Genomic DNA, 24494 nt, shown 5'->3' with positions numbered 1-24494 from the left:
CTTAGTGTGCATTCATGGAGACCATGATGAAGGATAGGTATCATAATTATGGTTTTTTGAGTGGATCTATGTGAATTTACACATCCCTCCCTCCTCACCCTTGTCACACTGCTCCTTAGCAGCAGCAGAGGAACTGAGGAGCAACTATTAGAGGTGCAAACAGGCAATGTGTGTGTCTGTATGTAAGCTCTAAGGATCTCCTGATTTTTGAACTCTAGAAGGTTCCAAAGATCGCACATGCACAGAAGACTAACCCATTAGTGTGAATTCACAGAGATCTACTCAAAGAACCCATAGTTACAGTAAGTTACCTATCCATACATTTCAGGAGATACCAAGGAGTGCAGTAACTATAGGAATGTTGCTTTAATTTCCCATGCAAGAGGAGTGATGCTCACATTAAAGGCTTTGTATATGAAGCAAAAAATGTCAGATGTCCAAGCTGGATTCCAAAAGGGAAGCAGCACTTGGAATTATATTGTAAATATTCACTGGCTACTGAAGTGCACCAGAGAATTTCAAAAGATCAGTCTATGCTCTATAGTAAAGCATTGTGGATTATGGGAAACTATGGGTTGTTCTGAAAGAAATGACTGTGTCTGAGCATTTGATTGTCCTGATGCATAACTTGTACTGCAGACAAGAAGATACCGTTAGGAGAGAATGGTTTCTTATAGACAAAGGTGTCACACGAGGGTGATTTCATCCTCTTTTCTGTTCAATCTGTATGCAGAACATGCCAAACTCGATTAGATTAAGATGTAGGATTGAATACTGGTGAAAGAAACATCAATAATTTAAGATATGCAGATGACGTAATCTTACTGGTAGAAAACAGCCGACCTGAGATGACTTAGTGAAAGTGAAAGATGAAAGTGTCAAAGCAGGACTGCTGTTGAATATTAGGAAGACGACAATGACTACACAATTTTAGTATTGACATTGAAGAAATTGAAAAAGTGAAAGATTTGTGTATCTTGTTTCAGGCATCAATCCATGTGGAGATTGCAGCCAAGAAATCAGAAGACAACTGAGACTTGGAAGGGTAGCAGTAAAGGAATTAGAAAAGACCATCAAGTATAAGGATGCTTCCCTGGAGACTTTAAAGGCAAACAACTATATTGTGGAGTAAAATTTGTATGGATTCATGTCTATATCATATACATATATATACTTAAAATCTGGGCTCTTATCTGTAGAAAATCTTTGCCCTTTTATAGTCATTATATATGCATATACAGTATATGCTTACCAGCTTCATTATACTGTGTGTGTGTGCACACACACACGTACATGTACACACACACACACACACACACACACACACACACACACACGTATAATGAAGCATATACTGTACAGTATATATAATGACTATAAAAGAGCAAAGATTTTCTACAGATAGAGCCCAGACAGTAGGAAAAGAGGAAAACCTAATGTGAGAAATTGAATTAATAAGGGAAACCACCACCTTTAGTCTGCAAGATCTGAGCAGGTCAGTTAACAATAGAATCTTATAGAGGTTTTTAATTAACATGTTCCCACTGCCCAGTCTGGGAGAGGGCCTTCTCTGTCGCTGCTCCGTGACTCTGGAATGGGAAGCCAGGCTGGCCCCATCTTTGCTGTCCTTCCTCAACCAGGCGAAGATCTTTATCTTCAGGCAGGCTTTTTCTTACAGGCAGGCTTTTCCTTAGTGACCTGGCTGAACGTTTTTTTTAAATTGGACGATTTGTATTCTTGTTGCTTTTAAATCTGTTTTAGTCATGCTTTTACCTAACATGACTAGGTAATGGCCGAGTCATGCATGCTTATTTTTTTTTTAATATTTTGACTACTGTTTATAGCTTTTAATATTGTATTTTTAATGACACGAGCTGCCTTTTTTAGAAGAATGGCAAAGTAAAATACTTTCAATAAATAAATTCTTTTAATTCTTTGAGATTCAGAAGCAATTCCGGCTGTTCAATAGAATTTACACCCGAATGCAATGGTTCCCAACCTTGGGTTCCTTGCTCTTCTTGGACTATAACTCCGAGAAGCCTTCACCCCCTAACTGTGCCGGCGAGGATTTCTGGGAGTTGTAGTCCAAGAATATCTGGGGAATCCAAGGTTAGGAACCCTTGCCCTCGTATTTTAGGGTCTTCCGTCCTCTGAAATGATGCCAGACAATGATGTGCCACAGATTACTCCTGCTAGGAAAGAATCACTGAAGTAATTAATAACTAGGACACCAAGGAGTTTCCGTTTATTTCTTGACGGCATGGCTGGCCGGCTTGTTCCACAGAACTCGTCCGTATTTCACCAACGCCACATCCCGTTCGTCTGAAAGCCTTCTAAAAGGAAACGAGCGCTGCATCAGGGAGAGCCCCGACGCCCTCCGGCCTGGCTCTGCCCCCCGTCTCGGTCGCTTTCCCGCCCAAAGAGCCCTCGGGAGCCGCTCTTTCCCTCCGTTCTCTTTTTCCTCCGCCGGCTCATTCCGGCCCCGCCCCCGCCTCGCTTCCGCCGACAGCCGGCAGGTGGCGCTGCAGGTAGCGGCGCTCGGCAGCCCCTCCGGTTCCCGTTCCGGGGCCGCAGCCCGGCTCGTTCCGTCGCCGAAAAAGGCGCCCGCTGCTCCTGTTGCTGCCGCGCCCCTGCCATCGCCAGGGGGGGGGAAGTGCTCCCGGCGGGGTCTCTCGCCTCCCTCCCTCGCCATGGCCACCAAGAAAGGGGGGTCGCGGCTAGAGATCGAGATCGAGCGGTGCCGTTCCGAGTGCCAGTGGGAGCGGATCCCCGAGCTCGTCAAGCAGCTCTCGGCCAAGCTCATCGCTAACGGTGCGGCCCGCCGGGTGAGGTGGGATAGTGGGGGGGAGGGGGGAGGACGGGACGCCAGGGGGCGGGAAGCGGATGCTCCCCTCTCGGGGCAAAGCGGACGACGGCTTTTGGTCGCAGGTGCCTCGGGGGGGGGGGCGGAGGCGGATGCCGGTAAGGCGGCCGGCCGGTGGAGGCAGAGGGGGGGGGGGGACGAGCCGAACCCCGAAGCCTCTTGACTACCAGGAGTTCGCGCGGTTGGTGGTTGTTTACCTACGAGTCAAACCTCATCAAACAGGGGGTGCCTCTGGGCATGTGCAGAATGTCCCCCCCCCTCCATCCGGTTCCTCAGCGATTAAAAGCCGCAGCCGGGCGCCTCCTCAGAACCGAGTGTCAAGGGATGAAGAAGGAATTTCAGATCAGGGGAATGTGTTGTCTGTAAAGCCGCCTTCCCCTCACGCCTGCTCGTGAGGAACTTGGGCGTTAACGGGTTAAGTTGGGAGGTCGCAGAGCCCCCTTCCGTGTCAGCAATCTGTTTCCGGAGGCCACCTGTGTTACCTGAACCCAGGTGTGTGCTGTACCCCCTGAGTGGTGCAAGACGGGCCAGATCCTCATAGGTTGGCTCGCTCTCATGTTTACCAGCATTTCTTATAGCCGGGGCTGACTCTTGATAACAGTATTTTAGGGGGGTGGGGAAGTCATAGGGTTAAGCTGTTGCTCTGCTGGGCAATGTGGGTGATGAAACAAGAGTGGTTTTCACCATCAAGTTCGCTAGTATTTGTTTGTTTGTTTGTTTATTATTTATTTATTGATTCTATTTGTACCCCGCCTATCTGGTCAAAACGACCACTCAGTAAACTATTTCATTGCATGTGCATGAAGACAGCAGTTCTGCATAAGATGTTTTGTCTGTTCCTAGCATGGATAAGGATGCTGAAATAATGTGTGTGTAGGGGAATTAAATCTGATCAAGACCTCAAGGGTGTCTGTCAAGTGCTAGGGCTTAGCTTCTCCTGGAGTAAGAGAGAATCCCTCTGCAGAGCTCTCTCTCACCACTGAATAACCAGAACTGGTGGCTATACATATTGTCCAGCACTCTAGGAAAAAGACTTTCAAGAAGGCCCCATGACCCTCTTCCTAGCATTAAGTTGTTGATAGGAAGCAGCATAAACTCTCTTTAATGGGGGCATGTAATTACGAGATAAGCAGCAGGGTAAGGAAAGTACGTGTGCTTGTAGAACTTAATGGATTTAGGACTTGGGCTTGGTACTTATGCCTAATACTGGTGTTCAGACCTAGCACGTGAACACAATACAAAGGAAAAGTGTGTACTCATCTCCATTTCACCAAAAGGAAATGGTTACACATCACAGGATGAAGTTTCAGCTGTTTTTTTTGACAGAGTCATTGTAGACCAAGTACATATTTTTAGAACGTACTGTTCTGTCCCAGTCTGTTCAGGTAAAATTTCTTTCAGATGTATGCATTTTAGAGCATTTCCAGAGGGAGAGTTTGTCAGATATGCATTTGAAGATTGCAAACTACACGTGGGCTGAATGCTAGTCCAGATGGCACTCTGGATCCTCAAAGTGGAATCAGGCAACTCATTCCAGATAAGGTGTTGCTAAGAGCAGTGGTTCTCAATCTTTGGGCCCCAAATTAGACTGCCAGGCCCCCAAAACAGCATGACTAACAACCAGAGATTGTGGGAGCTGAAGTCCAAAACATGGCAGGCCAATGATTAAAAGCCACTAGTCTTGGGCGTCTTGTGCAAGACCAAGTACAGCTTTACTTACTCTCTTGTCTGTGTTTTTCACACTATAAGAAGGTATATAGTTATCAATAATATTGAAATTCACATACAACTGAATTTGTGTAATATAAACACACAAATGGTTGAATCTTGGAATAGGAACATTTTTAGTAGAAATATTTACTTTACATTTTCAGAGAGGTAGCTATGTTAGTCTGTTTTAACATGTATTAAAAAAGTATTGTGGTGCCCTCAGTTTAATTTGTTTTGGGTTATAGTCTGCTTCATCAGACTAAAAGGAATGGCAGGTTATAGTATCAAGCTTCATAAAAGTAAGCTTGCTTGAAGAGGATGAAGCTGAGGTGGCATATGTTAAGATCCATGGGAGCTGTAAGGGATGAGGGGCCTTGTAGTTCTTTTCAGAGGCACCCTGTACAGAATCTGTTGAGCAGAGAGGCTACTAGCCTCCCAATCCTGTGTACTTCCCATAAAGCTTAGCCAGTCCTACCCACTTTCTTCCTCTTTAGGTTGATGGTGATTGCTATAGAGAAGGATTGACTGGACTATAGTTATGTGTGATGAAACTCCTCTGAGAACTTGGATTTTTTTGACTACAGCGGCCAGGATTCTTGCTGAGAGAATTCCTGGTGAATTCTCACAACTGTAGTGAAAAAAGTCAGAAAATCACATGCCCATTTTTAGCTCTTTTATGGGTTATTAAAAAGTAGGAGCACAGGGTGTGTGGTTTGCATTTTTGGAGACAACTAGGCAGTCCTTTTATGCTTGTCACGTGTGTGTACTTGGATTTACAAGGGTACTAATGTTGACACATAAAGCCCTCTCTCAGTCCAGTATCCCATTCTGCATTTCTATGTGCAGAGCTCCACTTGCAGAAGATGTCCTGGCAATCTGACAAGGTGCTGAGTAGACATGGTTACATGCCTGGTTGTATGATAGGGTGATCCAGTCAGATATGTGGCTGGCACTAATTGTAGCATCCACAGTTGATGCTCCAGCTACATATCTATTGAACAAGACTTTGGTGTCCTTTCTTTCATGTTGGAGGCAGGATTTCTCAGAGCAGCTTGACGGTTTTCAGTGGGCTGCATTATTGCATGGTGAAAGCTTGTTTTGAGCATTAAAAGGGTTCTGGTAATTTTTTTGTCACATTTCTAGTTCATGCGAACACATATTCACATCTGTATATGAACACACATGTTCTTTTACCACAAGGGAAGAAGTATAGTGATTATGGTTGAAATATTTCAATTTATTTATTTTATTTATTTATTCCATTTATACCCCGCCTATCTGGTCATTAAGACCACTCTAGGCGGCTTACAACACAAAATACAAAATACGAGAACAATATATAAATAAAAAGGAATTTTTACACAATTAAAGAATTCTATAAGATGGAAAAAACAGAAAAAATCATATTTTTTTTCCAATTTGCAGCTGTAGGTGTGCTCTTAGTGGTAGTGCAAATTTTATATTGAATATAGGGCTCGAGTACCTCTGCAGAGGGAACAGTTCTATAGAAATAGTTGAAAAACTGGAGGGAGAAAGAGGTCTTAATGTGATTTCCTCTGAGTTATAGTAATTTTTACCACAAATCCTAGTGCATTGTTGTGTACATATGCCACTACACTTCTCCCATAGGCAGGATCTCTTCTTTACTTCTTGCACTTAATTATTTGACAATTGTTTCAGGACACAAGCACCAGATGTATCAATAGAGTGTATATGAAAAGGTAAAGGTAAAGGTTCCCCAATTTTTGTCCAGTCGTGTCCGACTTTAGGGGGCGGCGCTCATCCCGCTCTTCAAGCCATAGAGCCAGCGTTTGTCCGAAGACAATCTTTCCGTGGTCACATGGCCAGTGTGATTTAGACACGGAACGCTGTTTACCTTCCCACCGAAGTGGTCCCTATTTATCTACTCGCATTTGCATGCTTTCGAACCGCTAGGTTGGCGGGAGCTGGGACAAGCGACGGGTGCTCATTCCGTTGCGTGGATTCGATCTTATGACTGCTTGGTCTTCTGACCCTGCAGCACAGGCTTCTGCGGTTTAGCCCACAGCATTTTCCATTATTGTGTGAATCCAGCTATAAGCTTTGTTTGGTTCAGTTAAGAATTCCAAACCCTCAATGTTTGCAGTGATGTTTCAAGGATTTTTCTACCGCCCTTGATTCTTATGCCAGTGGCTTGAAGGGATTTAGCATTTTAGAGGGTATTTGAGGCACCACATTTGTTCTGTAGCAAAGCACTCTATGGTATGTCAGTACTGCTCTCTGTTTATGCATTATATTCCTCTAGGCATTCTTTTAATTAGCCTTCTCTACTCATGATTGGGAGGAAAGGGAACGATAGTACAATAGTAATGGAAATGTGGTGTGATTAAAAAAAGATAACGTGCGCACTGTCCGTTAGAAAGAAGGGTTAAAAGAAGCATGACTGGCGTGCTCTACATTCTTTTGAAAGTACATACAATGCTCACCCCTCCAAAACAAAAAAACCCAGCCACCCCCACCAAACAGTGCTAGCTCAGGCTTAAAAGAAGGTAATGGACAGGATCATGAATGTTTTGTTGTTTTGCATTACTTCAGAAGAGTCCTGCTTCCGGGATGCTCTCACAACCGGAGATGACAAGAGGTACCTTTCATTCATCCTCGATTTCTTGTAGCCTCCTCTGCTCTCCTAAACCTGCCCTTTCAACCTAATTCACCTGAATTGTTATAAGCATAAAACTCTATCTGGTTCTGTTCCTTGAACAATTAGCATGGAGGGCATAATTTTAATATGAAAAACATTTAAAGAATTAGAATGTAAAGGGGAAATTCTGTTGAATGTGCTGGGCATATGTGAAAGGATTAGGCCTAGTTCTGATACAAAAAAGAACACATGAGGATGAGCTGTGGCAAGTCTTGGGTTCCTTTGCGTCCACACCCTCTCCCTCTTTGTGTCTCTGAGAAGCAGGACAAAATCAGTTTCCTGTTTAAATTAGTGTCAGTTCCAGAGGTCATCAAAACTTGATGTGTTTCAATTACAGATAGTTTCAGATCTTTGTTTGCTCTCACCTGCTGTCTAGAAAACAAACCACAATTTCCCAACTTCACAGATCACGAGGACCTATGTTTAGCTTAAAATTGAAAACAACCTGTTGCCGTTCTCATGGATGAGAGAATGTGAAAGCCACACTATAGCTGTGCTTCGGCATATTTTGTCTGAGCAGGCTACAAAAGTTGTTGGCCACATAATTATCTCCTTTACGCGTTAGTCACTCTTGTAACTCTCAAAGGGAGAAAATAATAAACTTGCTCCCAATTTGCATCAATGTCCCTGATTATTCGCACTGATTTGAATCACATCTGCCTGATCGTGAAAAGAACAGATTACTTGTCATATATCCCCAGTTTTCACTCATCTGCACTGGCTGCCAGTATGCTTCCGTGCCAAATTCAAGGTACCGTTCCGGATTAACCCTCGCTATGGGAAACATCGCTGTGCGGAAATAAAAAAGCCATAGAAACGCATTGAACTTTGTTCAATGCGTTCCTATGGCTTGAAAACTCACCGTTGTGCGAACTTCTTCCATAGCGCCGCCATTTTCGCACCCTCAGTAAGCGAGGGCAGGGCGCGAAAATGCGGCGGGGACCTTCCGGCGGCCATTTTGGAACCGCCGATCAGCTGTTCTCCCCCGCTTCGTTATGCGATATTCGCTAAGCGAATCGCTTAGCGAATATCGCAATGCGAAAAACCTCCATAGGGGCCATCGCTGAGCGAATGCTCCAGCGATGGCCCAGAGCCCCTCGTTAAGCGATTTAATCGCTCTACGGGGCGCTCGTTATGCGAGGCACCACTGTACTAATGTTGACATATAAAGCCCTGAATGGTTTGTAGTGTCTCTTCTTGAGATCTACCACACAAACTGCTTGTACTGTACTTCACAAGTTTTGATACTGCGGGTGGCCACCCTGGGGGAGGCCAGGAAGCCTGTGACTAGGAGCCGGGCCTTCTTGGTAGTGGCTTCTTCTTTGCTCCACCTGTGACCCTACCCTCCTGACATTTAGAAAACACATAAACACCTGCTTTTCAGAGAGGCATTTCAGGACATCCTCCCTTTGTAATTGCTTTTTCTGATTTTATTCATTTTTCTATGTTTATTGTTCATGTGTCCATGGCTGCCATCTTGTCCTCTTCATGAGTTGCCTTTTAGATATTGTTGGAAACAGCCCAAAGTAGTGGCATGCCACTAGATAGTCCAATGTAGAAATCTGATAAATAAAATTAATGTCTGCATCTGTAATTTTATTCTGGTGATCCTCTCCAAAACTGCTGAGGCAGTTGAGATTGTACGTGTGTGTGTGTGTGTGTGTGTGTGTGTGTGTGTGTGTGTGTGAGAGAGAGAGAGAGAGAGAGAGAGAGAGAGAGAGAGAGAGAGAGAGAGAGAGAGAGAATCCTTTCTTGTCCATGATTTCCCTGGTCCAGACTGCTCTCCAAAGTGGTTCCCCCTCAAAGGTTTCTTTCTATGCATGCCCCACATTTATGCCCTCGGAGGAAGAAAAGACACCATGGAAGTACTTAAGAAGGTGAAGAATTACCAAGAACTCTTCACCTCTAATTCTTACTATGGTTTAAAAGGCATCCTACTGAATTAATCATAGGAGTTACATTGTAATACATATGCCATTCCTGTCTACTTTAGTGAAAACCTTAATGGCTCAAATCCTGTTGGCATCTCCAACAGGGGAAAACTGCCAGTACTTCAAGAGTTCCTGCATTGATCTTGGGGCTTGCCCACAGCTCACCCACAGTCAGTCTGATTGCTGACAAAACAGAGAACAATTTCCCAACTTCACAGATCACGAGGACCTATGTTTACAAGCCAAAAGCTTGCAAGCCAAAAGCTTCAAAAGCTGCATCCGCTGCCCCCTGCCTCCCGTCCAACTTATGGCAACCCTGTGGATGATCGATCTCCAAAATGTCCTGTCCTCAGCAGCCCTTCTTAGCTGCTTGCAGACTCAAGCCTCTTCCTTCTTTATGGAGTCAGTTTATCTCATATTTGGTCTTTCTCTTTTCCTGTTGCCTCACATCTTTCCCAACATTGTTGTCTTTTCCAGAGAATCCTGCCTTCTTGTGATGTGCCCAGAGTAGGACAGCCTCATTTTCATCATTTTTGCCTCCAGAGATAGTTCAAGCTTGATTTGATCTAGAAGACCCACCTGTTTGTCTTTCTGGCAATCCAGAGTATCCACAAAGTTCTCCTCCACCATCACATTTCACATATATATTTTTCCCTGTCAGCTTTCTTTAAAGCTTTAAGAGAAAGAAGATCATTTTCTGAAGCTTTATGTATAGGAAGCTGCCTTACTGTAGGTCAGGCCATTACTCTGTCAGTCCAGTGCACTTTGCTCTGACTGGGAGTAACATTCCCAAGTCTCTGTCTAGATTTGTTGCATGTGAAGTGGCAATCATACTCCCTAGAGTCCCAGCTAATCAGCAATTTAACCTCACCAGACACTACTAGAAAGTATATTCTCATCCCACAAGGGTCTGGCAAAGTGCACTCCTTTCAATGTTGTTCACCTGCAACTTCCATCAGCTCTAGCTGTTGGAATGAACAGTAAGAAATGTAGAGAGTTTGTTGTGCGATTAATCTTCTTTTGTCCCACCCCACCATATCTGCAGATATACGTAGGTTTGAGATAATCCTAAGAATTGCCATCATGGCAAGGGGAAACATTTCTTGAGAATTTTGTAAAATTGCAAAACAACTTTCTCAGTTATTTCTGGGGATACGAACATTAACGTATATCTTACTGAATAGTTCTTATTAACTAGACACCAACATTAGGAAGCCTTTTCCTGTGTTTGCAGGTCATGTAACAATTCTTTAGGATTCCAGTTTCCTTTTACTAAATAGTGTTCTTGTATTATGCAACAGTTATTCAGATCTCTTAGCAACTAATTCAAAAATAGCTTGTCCTCCTGTATGTTATTTCTTAACATGGTAAAATGGTGGATTTCCTCCCCCCATCCTCTTGGCTGTGTCTGATTAAACAATATTCAAGTATTTTAGAACTTAGATAGTTATTCCATAATATCGGTGCTCTGAAGCATTGTTGCAAATTTGTTATTTCTGTTTCCAATGAGACCTCTCCCTAGCAGAAAACTGGATTTCCTTATCTCTTCCTCTCTGCTAGTATGTCTGTGCTGTATCATGAGCTGTATCCTGTTTTTTTCTATTGTTTGTTTAGTTGTCTTGTAATGAACAGTAGTGTTCTCTATTTTTGTCTCTTTTCTAGTTAGGTACCTTTTTGTTCATAGGGTTTACAACCTGTGCAGTGCTAGGGAAATGAAGCTGTTCTGGAAGCAGAATGAGAATACAGTGAGGGATGGGATCTGCTAATGTGGAGCGGAAAGCAGCTACCTGTATTGTGCACTGTAAAGATAGGTTCTCCAGTGCTGCAAATATTTATATTTAAAAACTTCTTTTAGACAACGAGTTTTTGTGCCATTCGATACATTTTAAAGTTTTTAACTTGTTTGGTATACGGAGAAATGTTTTTCCTCCAAACTCCTCTTTATCTGCAATCTGATGAGAAGTATTCTTCAGTAAATAAAATGTGACTTCTTCATTGAAATTCTGTCATTTTTGAGTGGCATGCCCTGCAAAAGCCAATTATTTATTAATTTATTATATTTATAGGCTGCTTTTCTCCCAAGATGGCTCACAATGTTAAAACAAGTCACACTAAAAATACGATGAATTTAAAAGTTAAAAAACAATGAGCTGTACAATAAGAATAAAAGATAAATTGATTATAGAACAGTAAGTAACAAGCATTCAAAACTTTAAAAACACATCTAGAAGATTAAAAACCGTGCATCCTAGGACTTAATTGCAGTTAATAAAAGTCTTCCTGAAGAAACAGGTTTTCAATTGTTGGTGAAAGGAAAAAAGCCAGGCTGACCTCCTGAGGCAGAGCATTCTGCAACATGGGAGCAGCCATATAGTAAGCCTTCTCTCATGTCCCTGTCAAATGCACTTGGGATGGCAGTCAGACTGAGAGAAGTTCTTAAGGATCAGGAAGGCTTATATGGAGAGATACAATTCTTCAGGTACTCTGGACTCAAGCCATATAGAACTTTATAGATCATAACCAGCATTGCTTATGACCTATTTGAATTGGGCCTGGATGTGGACTGGTGGCCAATGCAGTTGTTGTAGCAGGGGAGTTATATACTCCCTGTAAGTGGCTCCAGCCAGAAGGCTGGCTGTTGCATTTTGAACCTGCTGAAATTTCTGGGCTGTGTTCAAAGCCATCTCCATGTAAAATGTGTTACAGTAATCCAGGTGGGGTGTAACTTAGATGTGTGTCACTGTAGGCAAATTAGATATCTCAAGGAACTGGTGCAGCTGGTGCACGAGTTTTAATTATGCAAATTTATTCCTGGCCACTACTGATTCTTGCATTGAGCAGGGGTTTGGACCCAATGGCTTCATAGGCCCCTTCCAACTCTCATTCTATGATTCTATGAACCCTGGGCATCTAAGTTCAGGATGAGCCAATCTGTGTAGGGTGTAATAGCCCAGTAAGTTTGACTTTGTATTCTGAGCTTTGTGTACACTATAAATGGTAAGGAATCATCTGAGGTCTGCCTTTGAACTAAGATCACATCCAATATCTATTATTTGGTATAGACTGATTAGTGCCTCACTTTATTGATTACTATGCAGGAACAGTTTATTGAATAACAACTGGGGGTGTGGTCTTTCATGTTTTTAGACTACAACTCCCAGAATTCTCCAGGCAGGTTCTGGGAGTTGCAGCCCACAGAAACAAATCTAGAGGTCTATAGATTCTGTCTCCCTTCCCAGAGAAGGGCCTTGCCCCCCCCCACTGATTGGTCATCCATTCCTGCTGAATGTGACCCACCAATGGGGTCCCTCCTGACTGCAGAAGATACTGAGATACTTGCTCATTAGGCTCTATAGAGGGTGCCTCCTAAGGAACTGAAACTCCCAGGAAGCACCATGCAGCTTTCTTTCTTTAAAAACATTACCAGCTGAAGGGAATGGCTTGACAAGTTGATGGAATTCTGTGTCAGAAGTAAATATTCTAAAAGCCCTTCTCTAAGGAGGCGAAATCTAGAGGTCTACAGATGGAAAGGCAGATAAGCAGATTCAGATACCAATGTTTGCCTGAATAATTGTAAATAAAGTTGGTTAAGTGTGCTTAGTTAATATGTGCTATGCAAATTGATGGTCTCTGTGTTGCCTTCTGCTAAAAAAATACATTCTTTTAATGTGGGCAGATGGAGAGAATGGAATATGAGTAGGAAGATTGATTATTGCTAGGAATTGGAAAACAGTGTTTAATTTCCAGTTAAATGATTGATACAGAGATGTTTCGAACATAACTATTAATGTTACATTAAGAGGAAAGTAATAGGCAAAGATGAATTCATACATATATTGGGGAATATGAGTATTGGTAGAGGCAAAGCTCGTTACCAGAGTCAATATAATTCTGGAAGGAGATGGAGCTGCACAAGAGTAGACTATATAGGTTGCTGTTCCCAAATGGTTCCAGTGGGAGAGAGCTATACTGTGCTACACAAAACATGTTTTCATGCAGTATTCTCATAAACTACAGTAATGGGATCGAAACATGCAGTAGCAAACAGAATGAGTAACGATCCTGTATTCAACATGGTATTAGTCATTATGTTATACAAGTATGTTACACAAATGTGTCAGCTCTGTTAAAGCCTCAGAAGCTAATCTGGATTTTCTCAATACCAGCACACATAAACCGTGCCCAACTTCTTGAAAATACTCCACAGCTAAAACTATGGCAACTGCCAGCTTTTCACACTTTGCCAACTCCAGTCTGGAGAGTACTGGACAATATGGTTACCCTCCCCGAGCAGCATAAATAGTTAAATATTCCCCATACTCCGGGTGCTTAGAGAGTCTGAAAAGGGGGGGGAAAACCCGAAGTGGAAAAATAGTCTAAATGTTACATTTAAATTATATTCCATTTTCTTAAAATAAATGTTGGTATTTGTGGGGAAAGAATCAGCAATTTACAGGAGCTTATTTTATCTTCTCTGAGCAAAAATTGAAGAGCAAAACAGGCTTGAATTAGAGATAGTTTTGAAAATACATAAAAGACTGTGTGAAGATTCCAGAAGGTGTGTATGTAGAGCCTAAAGGTGAGGATTTGGGAGGGCGGGGGGAGTAGCAAAACTGTTGGAATTATCATGAAGGCAAATAATTTTATCTCGAAATGGAATTGGCTTTTCAATTTGTCTGCTGTTTAGATTAAACATTTACAGTACAATCTTTTGTAAAGCTAGTGTGATGTTCTGGGATGATGATGATGATAGATGGTTTAATAATGGATGCTTCTGCCTTGCATAGTACTTTCAGACTGGCTCAGTGGAGTAGGATGTAATTGTCCCCCTTAGGTTCAAAAATCATCTTAGCCTGTTACAAAAGTGCCATTGGGTCACACTACAAAAAATCATCTCCTGAAAAAAATAAAAACACTGATCTGGAATTTGCGCATGTATGTCTCACTTTCATAGAAAATTGATTAAAAGGGAGAGAGAGTCAAACAACATATGTTCCTGCCTTTGTCAGCTGCAGATCTCCCTCCTCTTGAAGGTGCTTTGCAAGTAAGAAACAGCTGTTGGATTAAAATTGCATTCAGCTGCATTGCAATATTTTAGTTTGCACAACTAGAGCCATGCATGTCAGAATGATTTACTGTTAGATTTGTCCTCATTTCCCCCCACCCCCAGTCATTCTTAGAGCCAAACATTGCACAAGTCTCCCCAACAAGATGTGCTAGCTCAAACATCTTAATTTATGTTAGAGATGGGGATATTTGTATTTGTAAATAAATATGAATATCCCCGTCCCAGCTGCAACTAATGCAGGTCCGTCCCCACCCCCGCCGCCCAGAACTGGCCCATCCACTCACGCATCCCAGTGCTGTCATTCCTCTCATCCCGCCATTTGTGGAACTAGCTCTTCCATCTCCCTTCTCGGCTGGCCACTCCAGGCAGGGGTGGGAGGACGAGTCTCCCCGCAAGGCTGATGAGTGGCCAGCCGAGAAGGGAGATGGAAGAGCTAGTTCCACAAATGGCGGGATGAGAGGAATGACAGCACTGGGATGCGTGAAGGGAGATGGAGGAGCTACTTCCACTGGCGGTGCCAGGACGCAGGAGTGGACGGGCTGGTTCCAGGGGCCAGACCCGCATTAGTTGCTGCTGAGAGGGGGATATTTGTATTCATTTATGAATATGAATATCCCCATCTTAATTTATACTTAAGCAAAATGGTTACTCGAAATGCTCACTGCTCCTTATTTATTTATTTATTTATTTATTTATTTATTTATTTATTTATTTATTATTCTATTTTTACCCCGCCCCTCTAGACAACGTCTAGAGGGGCGGCTTACAAAAATTAAAACACATTAAAACAATGTAGAAAAATAACTAGCATAATGCAATTATTATAATTAATACTATCCAAGATGGCAACATTAAGAACCAGAAAAAAGGGGGGAAAAAGAACTTAGGTGACTGGGGGGAAGGCCTGTCTGAATAACCATGTTTTTAGTTGGTTTTTGAACTCACCCAGTGAGGGTGCCAGCCGAATTTCAGTGGGAAGTGTGTTCCACAGCCGAGGGGCAACCGCCGAGAAAGCCCGGTTTCTTGTTTTCTCTTTCCGGGCCTCCCTCGGCATCAGTCCCCTCAGCCGTCCCTGCTGGCTATGTCGGGTGACTCGGGTAGATCTGGGTGGGAGGAGGCGATCTGCCAAATATTGAGGTCCCAAACCGTTTAGGGCTTTATATGTAATCATTAATACTTTGACCGAAGGAAGAGAAGACTAGCAATGTTTACAGATGTAACAGAGCACAACTTGCTTTCATGTTCTTGTAATATGCAAACAGCAAATCCTGTTGCCCTCTAATTGTACTTCACATGGATGTCTTAAGGCTGCAATATACATCTTTAACAAGATATGGATTTATGGCTTTGTTTACCTGCAAATCAGACAGGAGTTTAGTGAATGTGCTTCTTCCAGATTCCTGGTGAGAAGGCATGGACATAAATCTTTCAGCTTGTACAGATTTTATGAAGCAAACATTCCTCTGGTAGACAGTTGAAGCGTTAAAAGTGTCTGCTAGCAGTGTGTGGTTACAGACAGTTGTCTAAGATTGTGTGCTGTGTAAATCAATATTATTCTGATTTTTTTTCCGTCTAGGATCTTATTACCTCTAGATTAGATATACTGACAATAATGTTACTGACACAGCAGGCAGTGACATGGGGGAAAATTATTTGCTGTAAGGTTAGTTGTTGAATTAAACATACATATAGTTAGTGTTGTTTATCCCACAACACTTAACATTTTATACTTGTTGTACAGAGATAACAAAAGAAAGACAGGCCCTGCCTGAAGGTCCACTACATAATTGAAAGGATGCAAATGGGAAGGCATATAAGCAGATTCAGATACCGGCATTAGCCTGAATAATTGTAAACAAAGTTAGTTAAATGTGCTTAAATGTGGTACCAAAACTGCTGGTCTTTAACCCTGTTATGTTTTATTGCCTTCTGCTGAGAAAATACACTGTTCTAATGTGGGCAGGTGGAGAGAATAGAATATATAGGTGCAGAGGTACTAACGTGTTCCCTCCAAAATAAGACAGGGTCTTATATTAATTTTTGCTCCAAAAAATGCATTAGGGTTTATTTTCAGGGGATAGTGTTTTTTTTATGTACAACTGTAGTGAACAGCCCTGACCTCACCTGCCCGTCACTGCGGAACATTGACGCAGGAGCCAATGAGAGAATGGAAGGCGGAGCCAGGGGGAGGAGGGAAAGAAAAAAAAGACCGGTGGGGAGAGTCTTGAGGGCGACTGTGTGTGGCTTGAAAGGAGTGAAGTGTGAGTTAGAGAACTGAAAGCGTGGAGATTGAAACAGAGGGTTAAAAGAGTTCAGAAAAAGTATTCGAATAGATTCAATGAAAGTGATTTGCATCCTTTAATTTATTCTACCAGTCCTTACTGATTATCATTTCCCCTCTTAAATAAATGGTTTGCGTTTTGGCATCACACGTGTCCTGGCATTGACTTGATATTAAAATATTAACATCTGGTGGCAGCAAAGAGAAAGGAATGGCGAAAACCTTGTGAAGACCAGAGAAATAGGGACTTCAAAGGCGATTGCGACAACAACAATCTACATTTATTCACATGCAACCATGTCATCTCCTTCTGGTTGCTGCACAATAGTGGAGGGCGGGGTTTCACTTAACCGGGGCTTATTTTTGGGGTGGGGCTTATATTACAAGCATCCTGAAAAATCATACTAGGTCTTATTTTCAGGTTAGGTCTTATTTTCGGGGGGGGGGGAAGGGTACAAATAGTGAAAAGGGTGACAATTCCCTGGACCTGCAGACATACACACAATCTAGTAGCTTGGCACTTCTAGTGAGGGTGGTTGTGATGGAGAAAGGTGAAGGCAAAGATGCTCTGTGCTTCATTAATTGATTTTTCATGTTGCAGAAGGGATGGTGAGCTACTATTTGTTTTCTATATGCTTATTTGTTTGTTTATTCATTCAATTTGTATCCCGCTCCTATTAGTGTCACAGCAGCAACTCATAAAACACGAAACAAAGATAAAAACAGAGATATTAAAACTAATAGCAAGAACCCTAAAAAAACAAAACAAAACAAAAACAAAAACAGATGGTACCAACTAATCCCAGAGCAGATGGATGAAAAGAGGGGAGGGAAGTAGAGGAGGGGAAAGAAAGAGGGGAGAAGATAATCAGCTGGAGTCAGTGTGGAAAGCCTCCCTGAAAAGCAATGCCTTTAATTGTTTCCTAAAAGTCCACAGGGAGGGGGCTAGGCGGAGCTCTTCTTGAAGTTGGTTCCATAAATTTGAAGCCACTGCTAAGAAGGCCCTCCCTCTTGTAGAGGATTTATGGGGGCCCCTCGGGGTGGCCACCCGGAGGACCCTTTACTGGGATCATCTTCTGGGTTGGGTAGATGACATTAAGGAGAGGGGCTCTGAAAAGTAACATGGGCCCAAACCATGGAGGCTTTTGTATGTGAGTGTCAAAACCTTGAACCTGAACAGGAATGCCACAGGTACGCAGTGGAGGCGAGCCAGAACTGGAGCGATGTGGTCAAATTTACTTCACCAATCACCAGTCTGACTGCTGCATTTTGGCCCTGCTGAAGTTTCCAGATTGGGTTCAAGATAGGAGCCGTACATAGAGGGCATTGCAGTAGTTGATCCAGGAGATGACCAAAGTCCTGAGGGAGTCCTCGTCTGTAGGGGCGAAGTTGGGCGATTAACCTAAGCTGGTTGAAGGCTGATCTGGACACAGCTGCAATCTGGGATGCCCAAGAAAGATCTGGTTCGAGAAGAATGCCAAATTATGCACTTGGTCCCTAAACTGGAGGGGAATACCATCCAGTCTAGTGTACAACAAAGTGGATTTCTAAGGAGGGCAGATGGGCTTAAGCTGGATATGTCATTAATGAGAGTTTATTTCAACTTCTAATGCTGTAGGCTTCTTGTGCCATATTATAAGAGTGTTACTGCTACCAGCCACCAATCTACTTAATAATTTTGTTTCTTTTAATAGATGATATGGGAGAGTTGCTCCTTGGAGAATCCAAGCTAGAAATTTTTCTGAAGGAAAACCCTTTAAAACAAGGTGCTAGTCCCTGTGGTCCTCGGCCAAAGTTGATTGAAGTCAAGAAGCATCTCACTGCAGCTCTTGATCGAGGAAATTTAAAGGTACTTGCTACACCTAGAGCAGTAACTGGAAATCAATGATATACTTATAATTTGAAAAAAAATGCCAAATGTGCAAAGATTTATGTTATTTGGGATGTACGTAGGAGTGTCTGTCCCTTTGTCTGAGATATATGAAAGTATACAGTGGTGCCTCGCACAACGATTGCTTCATACAACGATGAATTCACACAGCGATGGGTTTTTTTGAGGAATTTCCCCCATCGTTTAACGATGTTCTCTATGGGGGAATTTCACTTAACGATGTCCCTTTTTGCTCATTTAAAAGTGTCTTAAAATGTTTGAAACCTGTTTTAAATGCTTGGATTCCATAGTGCACCTTGTGAAACATGTGCAAACTTAATTTGGTTTTGTTCTGAGTCTTCATTAATTTTGGTGATTTTTTTATTTTCCCGATGTAAATCAATTGAATGGACAGTTCAATGCATTTAAATAGGGAAAACAAAAAATCACCAAAAATTAAGGACGACTCAGAACAACACCAAATTAAGTTTGCATAGGGTTCAGGAGGTGGGCTAACGATTGCAAGCATTTAAAACCTGTTCCAAACATTGTAAGACACTTAAAAATGAGCGAAAACGGACATCGGAAAGAGCTTCAAAAGCAGGAAAACGGAGATCAAAGAGCCCTTTCCAATGGCCGTTTTTGCTCATTTAAAAGTGCCTTACAATGTTTGGAACAGGTTTTAAATGCTTGCAATCGTTAGCCCACCTCCTGAACCCTATGCAAACTTAATTTGGTGTTGTTCTGAGTCGTCCTTAATTTTTGGTGATTTTTTGAATTTTCTCTCATTGGAATGCATTGGACGGAAAGTTCAATACATTCCAATGAGAGAAAATTTAAAAAATCACTAAAAATTAAGGGCGACTCAGAACAACATCAAATTAAGTTTGCATAGGGTTCAGGAGGTGGGCTAACGATTGCAAGCATTTAAAACCTGTTCCAAACACTGTAAGGCACTTTTACAGGAGCGAAAAAGGACTTCGCAAAGCCATTGAAATGTATTGAGTCGGCTTCAATACATTCCAATGGAGGAGACATTGTTTCACTCAACGATGTTTCCTATGGGTTTTTTCACTTAAAGACGGCAATCTGTTCCAATTGGAACGGATTAACCGGTTTTCAATTCATTCCTATGGGAAATGGTGTTTCACAGAACGATGTTTCACACAACGTTGATTTTTTTGGAACCAATTTACATCGTTGTGTGAGGCACCACTGTATATATTTTCAGATGCGTAAAGTTTTAAGTTGTTTTAAACAAATTTACAGTAACTATTCACTGTTTAGCAGTTGTAATTTGATGCATTTATCGCAAACCTTACACACTGCTCATCTGTCAAAATGATAGTACCCAAGCTTCCATTTTATAACCCCTGTATTACTGAACACATTAGCATAGTCTGCTCTAACCTGGTCCTTTAGCTAAAGGAAAGCTGTTAGCGTGTACGTAAGACATGCAATATGATGATGGTGTTAAATGCCTATCAAAAGCCTATACAGCACACGATATAAATACATAAGCATTACTGCTACAATGTTTCTAGGCTGAATAAGTGTTGGGTGCTTCCTAGCCACGCCTCCTCCAATAGGTGCCCACTCAGAGGCAGCACCTGGAGGAGGCAGAACAGGGAAGGCAGGTCGCTGCCTCTGAGTGGGCGGCTGCTGGAGGAGGCAGAACTAGGAAGCGCTGAATACCTCTTTGGCCAAGAAATGAACCATGGAACTGGCAGTTCGTGCCCATCTCTATTCAAGATCCATATGTGACTTCATAGATGACTACTCAAAGAACTACAGTTATAACTTACAGGCAAGCCAACTGTCCTTCTCCATCTTACTTGTGGAGGTACCACTTGGGTAAGAAATCTGCCAAAAAATAATGAGTGCAGATGGCCACTTTTTTCTTCTTCCAGCTGTTGTGGTCAGTCCTTCTAAAGAAGCATTTGGTGCTGTTCAGCTGATTGTTCTGGCCATTTAATAGGTGCCTGTCTCTCCAGTGGAGTATGTAGGTGTGTAATATTTCTTGTATGTGCAAGACTTTTCTTCGAAAGTCAATCTGCATATGGAAAACGTATCTTCACACACTGGTTACATTTATTGAATTACGTATAATTGTGTTATTACTTTAGGGGATTGTTAGAAATAGAAAAAATTAATAGTAGCATTATTTATGTATTTATTTGTTTGCTGTACAGATATGCTGCTTAGAGGTTGCACTAAAATTAGTGGCAGTAGCTTTCCTTTTCTTTTCCTTTCCTTTCATGCATTAATAACCTGCCTTTCTTCCTTACAGGATCCGAGGTGGCCTGAAACATACATTTTAAAAAGAGACACAGCTAGAGCCATAATGCATTACACTATTAAAATAATATTAACCAGGTTGTCGCATTAAAAAACAGTGAATTCACTCAATTTTCAGATAATTTAAAGATAGTAACAACAACAAGAATAGCATTCACCAGTAAAAAGGGTCTTTCTCAGTCAGGTTTAGGCCCGTTTGAATAAAAATGACTTTGCCTGCCAGTGGAGGAACAGTAGGGAGGGTACTAACCTGCACTCCTCTAGAAGGGGAAAATGGAAAATTTCTCTCTCTCTTGTGTCTTCACAAAATGTGCCTGTAAAGCCAGTTGAATAGAAAGTATCCCTGGAAGATCCAGAGACCTGAAGAGGCTCATATGTGGAGGTAGGTAGGGTCGTTTGGGTAACCGGTACAGCACCCCACATTAAAATTCAGTTGTCCAGTTCAGTTATTAAAAGCCTACCTAAAAAGGAAGAAGCATTCCGCAACACTTGCATCGTTGCTGGCTGTGTTTGTGAAGATGATAGAACTGAGAGAAGGGCCTTTCCTAAAGATCTTATCAAGCCAGGGGTCCTCCAATACTACCTTCTGTGATCTTCTTTCCAGGAAGGATGGGAGCCCATGTGATACAAGCCCCATCCCAGAGAGAAAGAGTGAAAGGATACCACAATAGATGAGAGGTCAAGCAGGAAGCCCTTGGGAGGTCGAACAGATTGAGCAGGAAGGTGTTTCCCCATGCAGGTTCTGATACAAATTATCCGAATTTGTGTGTATCCTATAACCAGACCTGAGGCCAACTTGAAATACAGTGGACCCTCTACTTAAGGAATTAATCCGTATTGTAACGGTGGCTGTAAGTCGAAAAGTCTGTAGGTCGAATCTCCATTGACCTACAATGCATTGAAAACTGATTAATCTCACAACTGGCAGTTTTTATTCTATTTTTGTTCCATTTTGGTTTTTTTCTGGTCTGTAGGTTGATTCTCCGGCTGCAAGTCGAATCTAAATTTTGCAGCCAGAGAAGTCTGTAACTCGAAAAGTCTGTAAGTCGAGCCGTCTGTAAGTCGAGGGTCCACTGTAGATGGAGATACTCCCATCTTATGCAGAAAGCCTTGGAGCTGAAGAAGTCACCATATATTCCAATGCCATTTTGGAAAGAAAAGTTTTGTGTTTTATGCTCCCTTTCCAGCTTGACATTTTTATTTCTCCTGGACAACTTTGTGCTGGCTGGATAGCTCAATAGTTTAGGTATCTGACTATGGAGCCATAGGTTGGGAGTTGGATTCCTCACTGTGCAAGAAGAGCTAGCCTGTGTAGTCTTGGGCAAGCTGCACAGTCCCAGAATACCCCCAGAAGAAGGGGTATTCTGGGACTGTGAAAAAAAACATTTCTGGGTATTCTCTACCTAGGAAACCCTGGAAACGGTCACTGTAAGTTAGAATCGATTGGATGTCATTGTAAGTTGGAGTCAGTAATTATAATTGTACCACTTTGTAGAGTTATATCTTTGTTATATGGCTACAAAATTCTTCAGTATTTCTGTGATTGTGATAAAATAAGTAAAACATATGCAGTATAAGTTAAATGAAAGCACACATATATTTGTAAATAAATAAATATAAATGTCCAGAAATCTTTTTGGTGTTCATAAAGGTGGAGTAACTTTTTGTGGCTAATTGTAGTAATTGACAAGGTTCCAGGGAGCTGGTCATGTGACCAGCTGTACAGCTGAAATACATAAATACACCTCCATAAGTAGCTGCAATTGGCTGTAAAAAGCTGCACAAACCTTACATGAATACTGATAAAATTCCAGCCAATATATATAAGCAAACAAAGTGAATTTTATTTGCATAGCTGCTTTTTGTTTCTAGTTGCAACAATTCTTTTTTAAAACTATATGCCAGTGCTACTCTTACTATATTCAAAAAGAGTTTTTTAAAGAAATTTCAACAGCAAGCTTTTCATGTGTGCCTAAAATAACAATGTAAGAAAGCTGATTATATTCTTACCATGGATTATACTTCCAATTTCCATTTTTTTTTCTAGCCAGAGTTCTTACAAGAAGCCAACTTAGTAATGGCCAAACTAAATTATGTAGAAGGTGATTACAAAGAAGCCCTTAATATATATGCAAGAGTGGGCACTGATGACTTACAGCTTGTTGCTGTCCCTCCTTATCGGCTGAGAATGATTGCTGAAGCATATTCTACCAAAGGTAAGATAGCTTTCAGTATATTTGTGATTTGTCCCTTCCCTTTTTAGAAAAAAAAACCACAGAATTTTATTGGCAATTTATGCCTGCATAAGGAAATAGGATAAGTTGTGGCAGCAAATTGCAACTCATTAATAAGTTGCTGGTGGCTTTTCAGAGAGTACATGCAGTGGTTCGGTTGGGTACACAGACAGAAATGCAGCCAGCACCTTATTAATGGGTAGCACTTTGCCATTGCAATTTACACCGTTTCTGTAATACAAGTGCAAACTGTGAATAGGGCACTGGCCAATATATTTTGCATTTGACCAGAAAGCAACCTTGTCATATTAAATTCTGTTAATATTTTGGCAGTGTATGAGGTAGCATATTACTATCAAGAAATTAGATAAAAGATTTTTATGAAATTAGAATAGTATGTGTACAAACTGCACTGCCTTTTTCAACCTTCATTTTCTCTATTCAGTTCACTCAAAAGGCATCATGTTTCATTGTGACAGTAAAGCCAGCTCTAACCATCCTCTGCTTGAGTGAACAGTGTAATAGAGGAGCCAGAAATTCACGTGGTATCATCTTTTTTTTCTTGAACTGGAAAGTTGGAACTTGTGATGTTTTTCTTACCACAGAGGAGCCATAGTCTTATGTAACTTCAGGGCTCTGATGATTCATGGGAAAAGGTCACTTTTAAGATAGTGATTAATATGCCTTTGTACATTATGGAAGAACAGTATTCACAATTACATCATTGCAAATTAGTGTTTTTTTATTATTAACTTCTGATGGTTTATTTGGTGCTTATTTCTTATATTAGTTAGTTCCAGAAATAGGCATGGGTAGATTTCTTGCAGGAATAGATTGTCTGATCCAATTTTAATCTTACGATTTTGGGATATATGCCTGAATTTTCAGCATAAACCATTGAAATATAAGTGACACTTGCATATTTTCAGGGCTTTGTAAAAGCATTCTGTAAGGGAAGTTGTCAACCTCAGCTGACACAATTTTTAATGTATCTTAATATTTCAAACATTTTCTGCCTTTTTTTAGTAATAGCTTTGTTTACTTTCTAGATTTCTGGTTATAGTTGTAAAAGATAAGGAGAGGTTTCAGTCCTTGTGCAATGCTGATATAGTTTCTATAGATGGCAGTGTTGATTCAGTGTCAGCATGAATTCAGCACTGTCTGCATGCACCAAGCAAAGCTAAGCCAGTATTTTGAGAACACTGCTTTTCATGTCCATTGGGGTATAGCGTCTTGTATGCTTGGGTGCTTTTGCTAGCATTGGGTATTGTTTCGTTTGTCTGGAAGAGTAAACAAATGCCATCTATGCAGCTTGTTTTACTTTAGAAGGAGCAAACTTAGTGGCAGCATTGACATGTGCTTCTAAATAACCTCTGAAATTAATCTGAGGATGAATAATCTTTTGACAGTTGTGTCCCCTGCAGACTCTAGTTGAAGTGCTACTCATGTAGCAGGGAGGGAATTTTATTCTTTGGCAGGGTAGGAGGGAAAAGATTCTACATAGCCTTCGTCCAGTACTGTATAAATATATGACTCTCATTGGACAGGCTGATAATAAA

At 41.6% G+C, this 24494-nt stretch overlaps 1 protein-coding gene across 10 annotated transcripts in view; it reads left to right on the top strand.

Annotated features, from left to right (window-relative positions):
• The first annotated feature begins 2576 nt into the window (after positions 1–2576).
• The window catches only part of TTC7B (tetratricopeptide repeat domain 7B), a 149804-nt gene continuing 127886 nt past the window's right edge, over positions 2577–24494 (top strand). For 3 of the 10 annotated variants that reach the window (XM_078383727.1, XM_078383726.1, XM_072986567.2), the window contains exons 1-3: positions 2717–2811; positions 18228–18382; positions 22753–22917. In XM_078383727.1, coding sequence (XP_078239853.1) covers positions 22779–22917 — 139 coding nt within the window. In that variant the 5' untranslated portion in view covers positions 2717–2811; positions 18228–18382; positions 22753–22778. Of the gene's footprint in view, positions 2812–18227; positions 18383–21023; positions 21084–22748; positions 22918–24494 lie in introns of those variants that run through there. The other 7 variants (XM_072986562.2, XM_072986568.2, XM_072986570.2 and 4 more) reach the window with 7 other exon arrangements.

This window comes from Pogona vitticeps, chromosome 1 (assembly GCF_051106095.1).
Source record: "Pogona vitticeps strain Pit_001003342236 chromosome 1, PviZW2.1, whole genome shotgun sequence".
Lineage (NCBI taxonomy): Eukaryota > Metazoa > Chordata > Lepidosauria > Squamata > Agamidae > Pogona > Pogona vitticeps.
The sequence above is the reverse complement of the archived record's forward strand: the minus strand, read 5'-3'. Positions and strand labels throughout refer to the sequence as shown.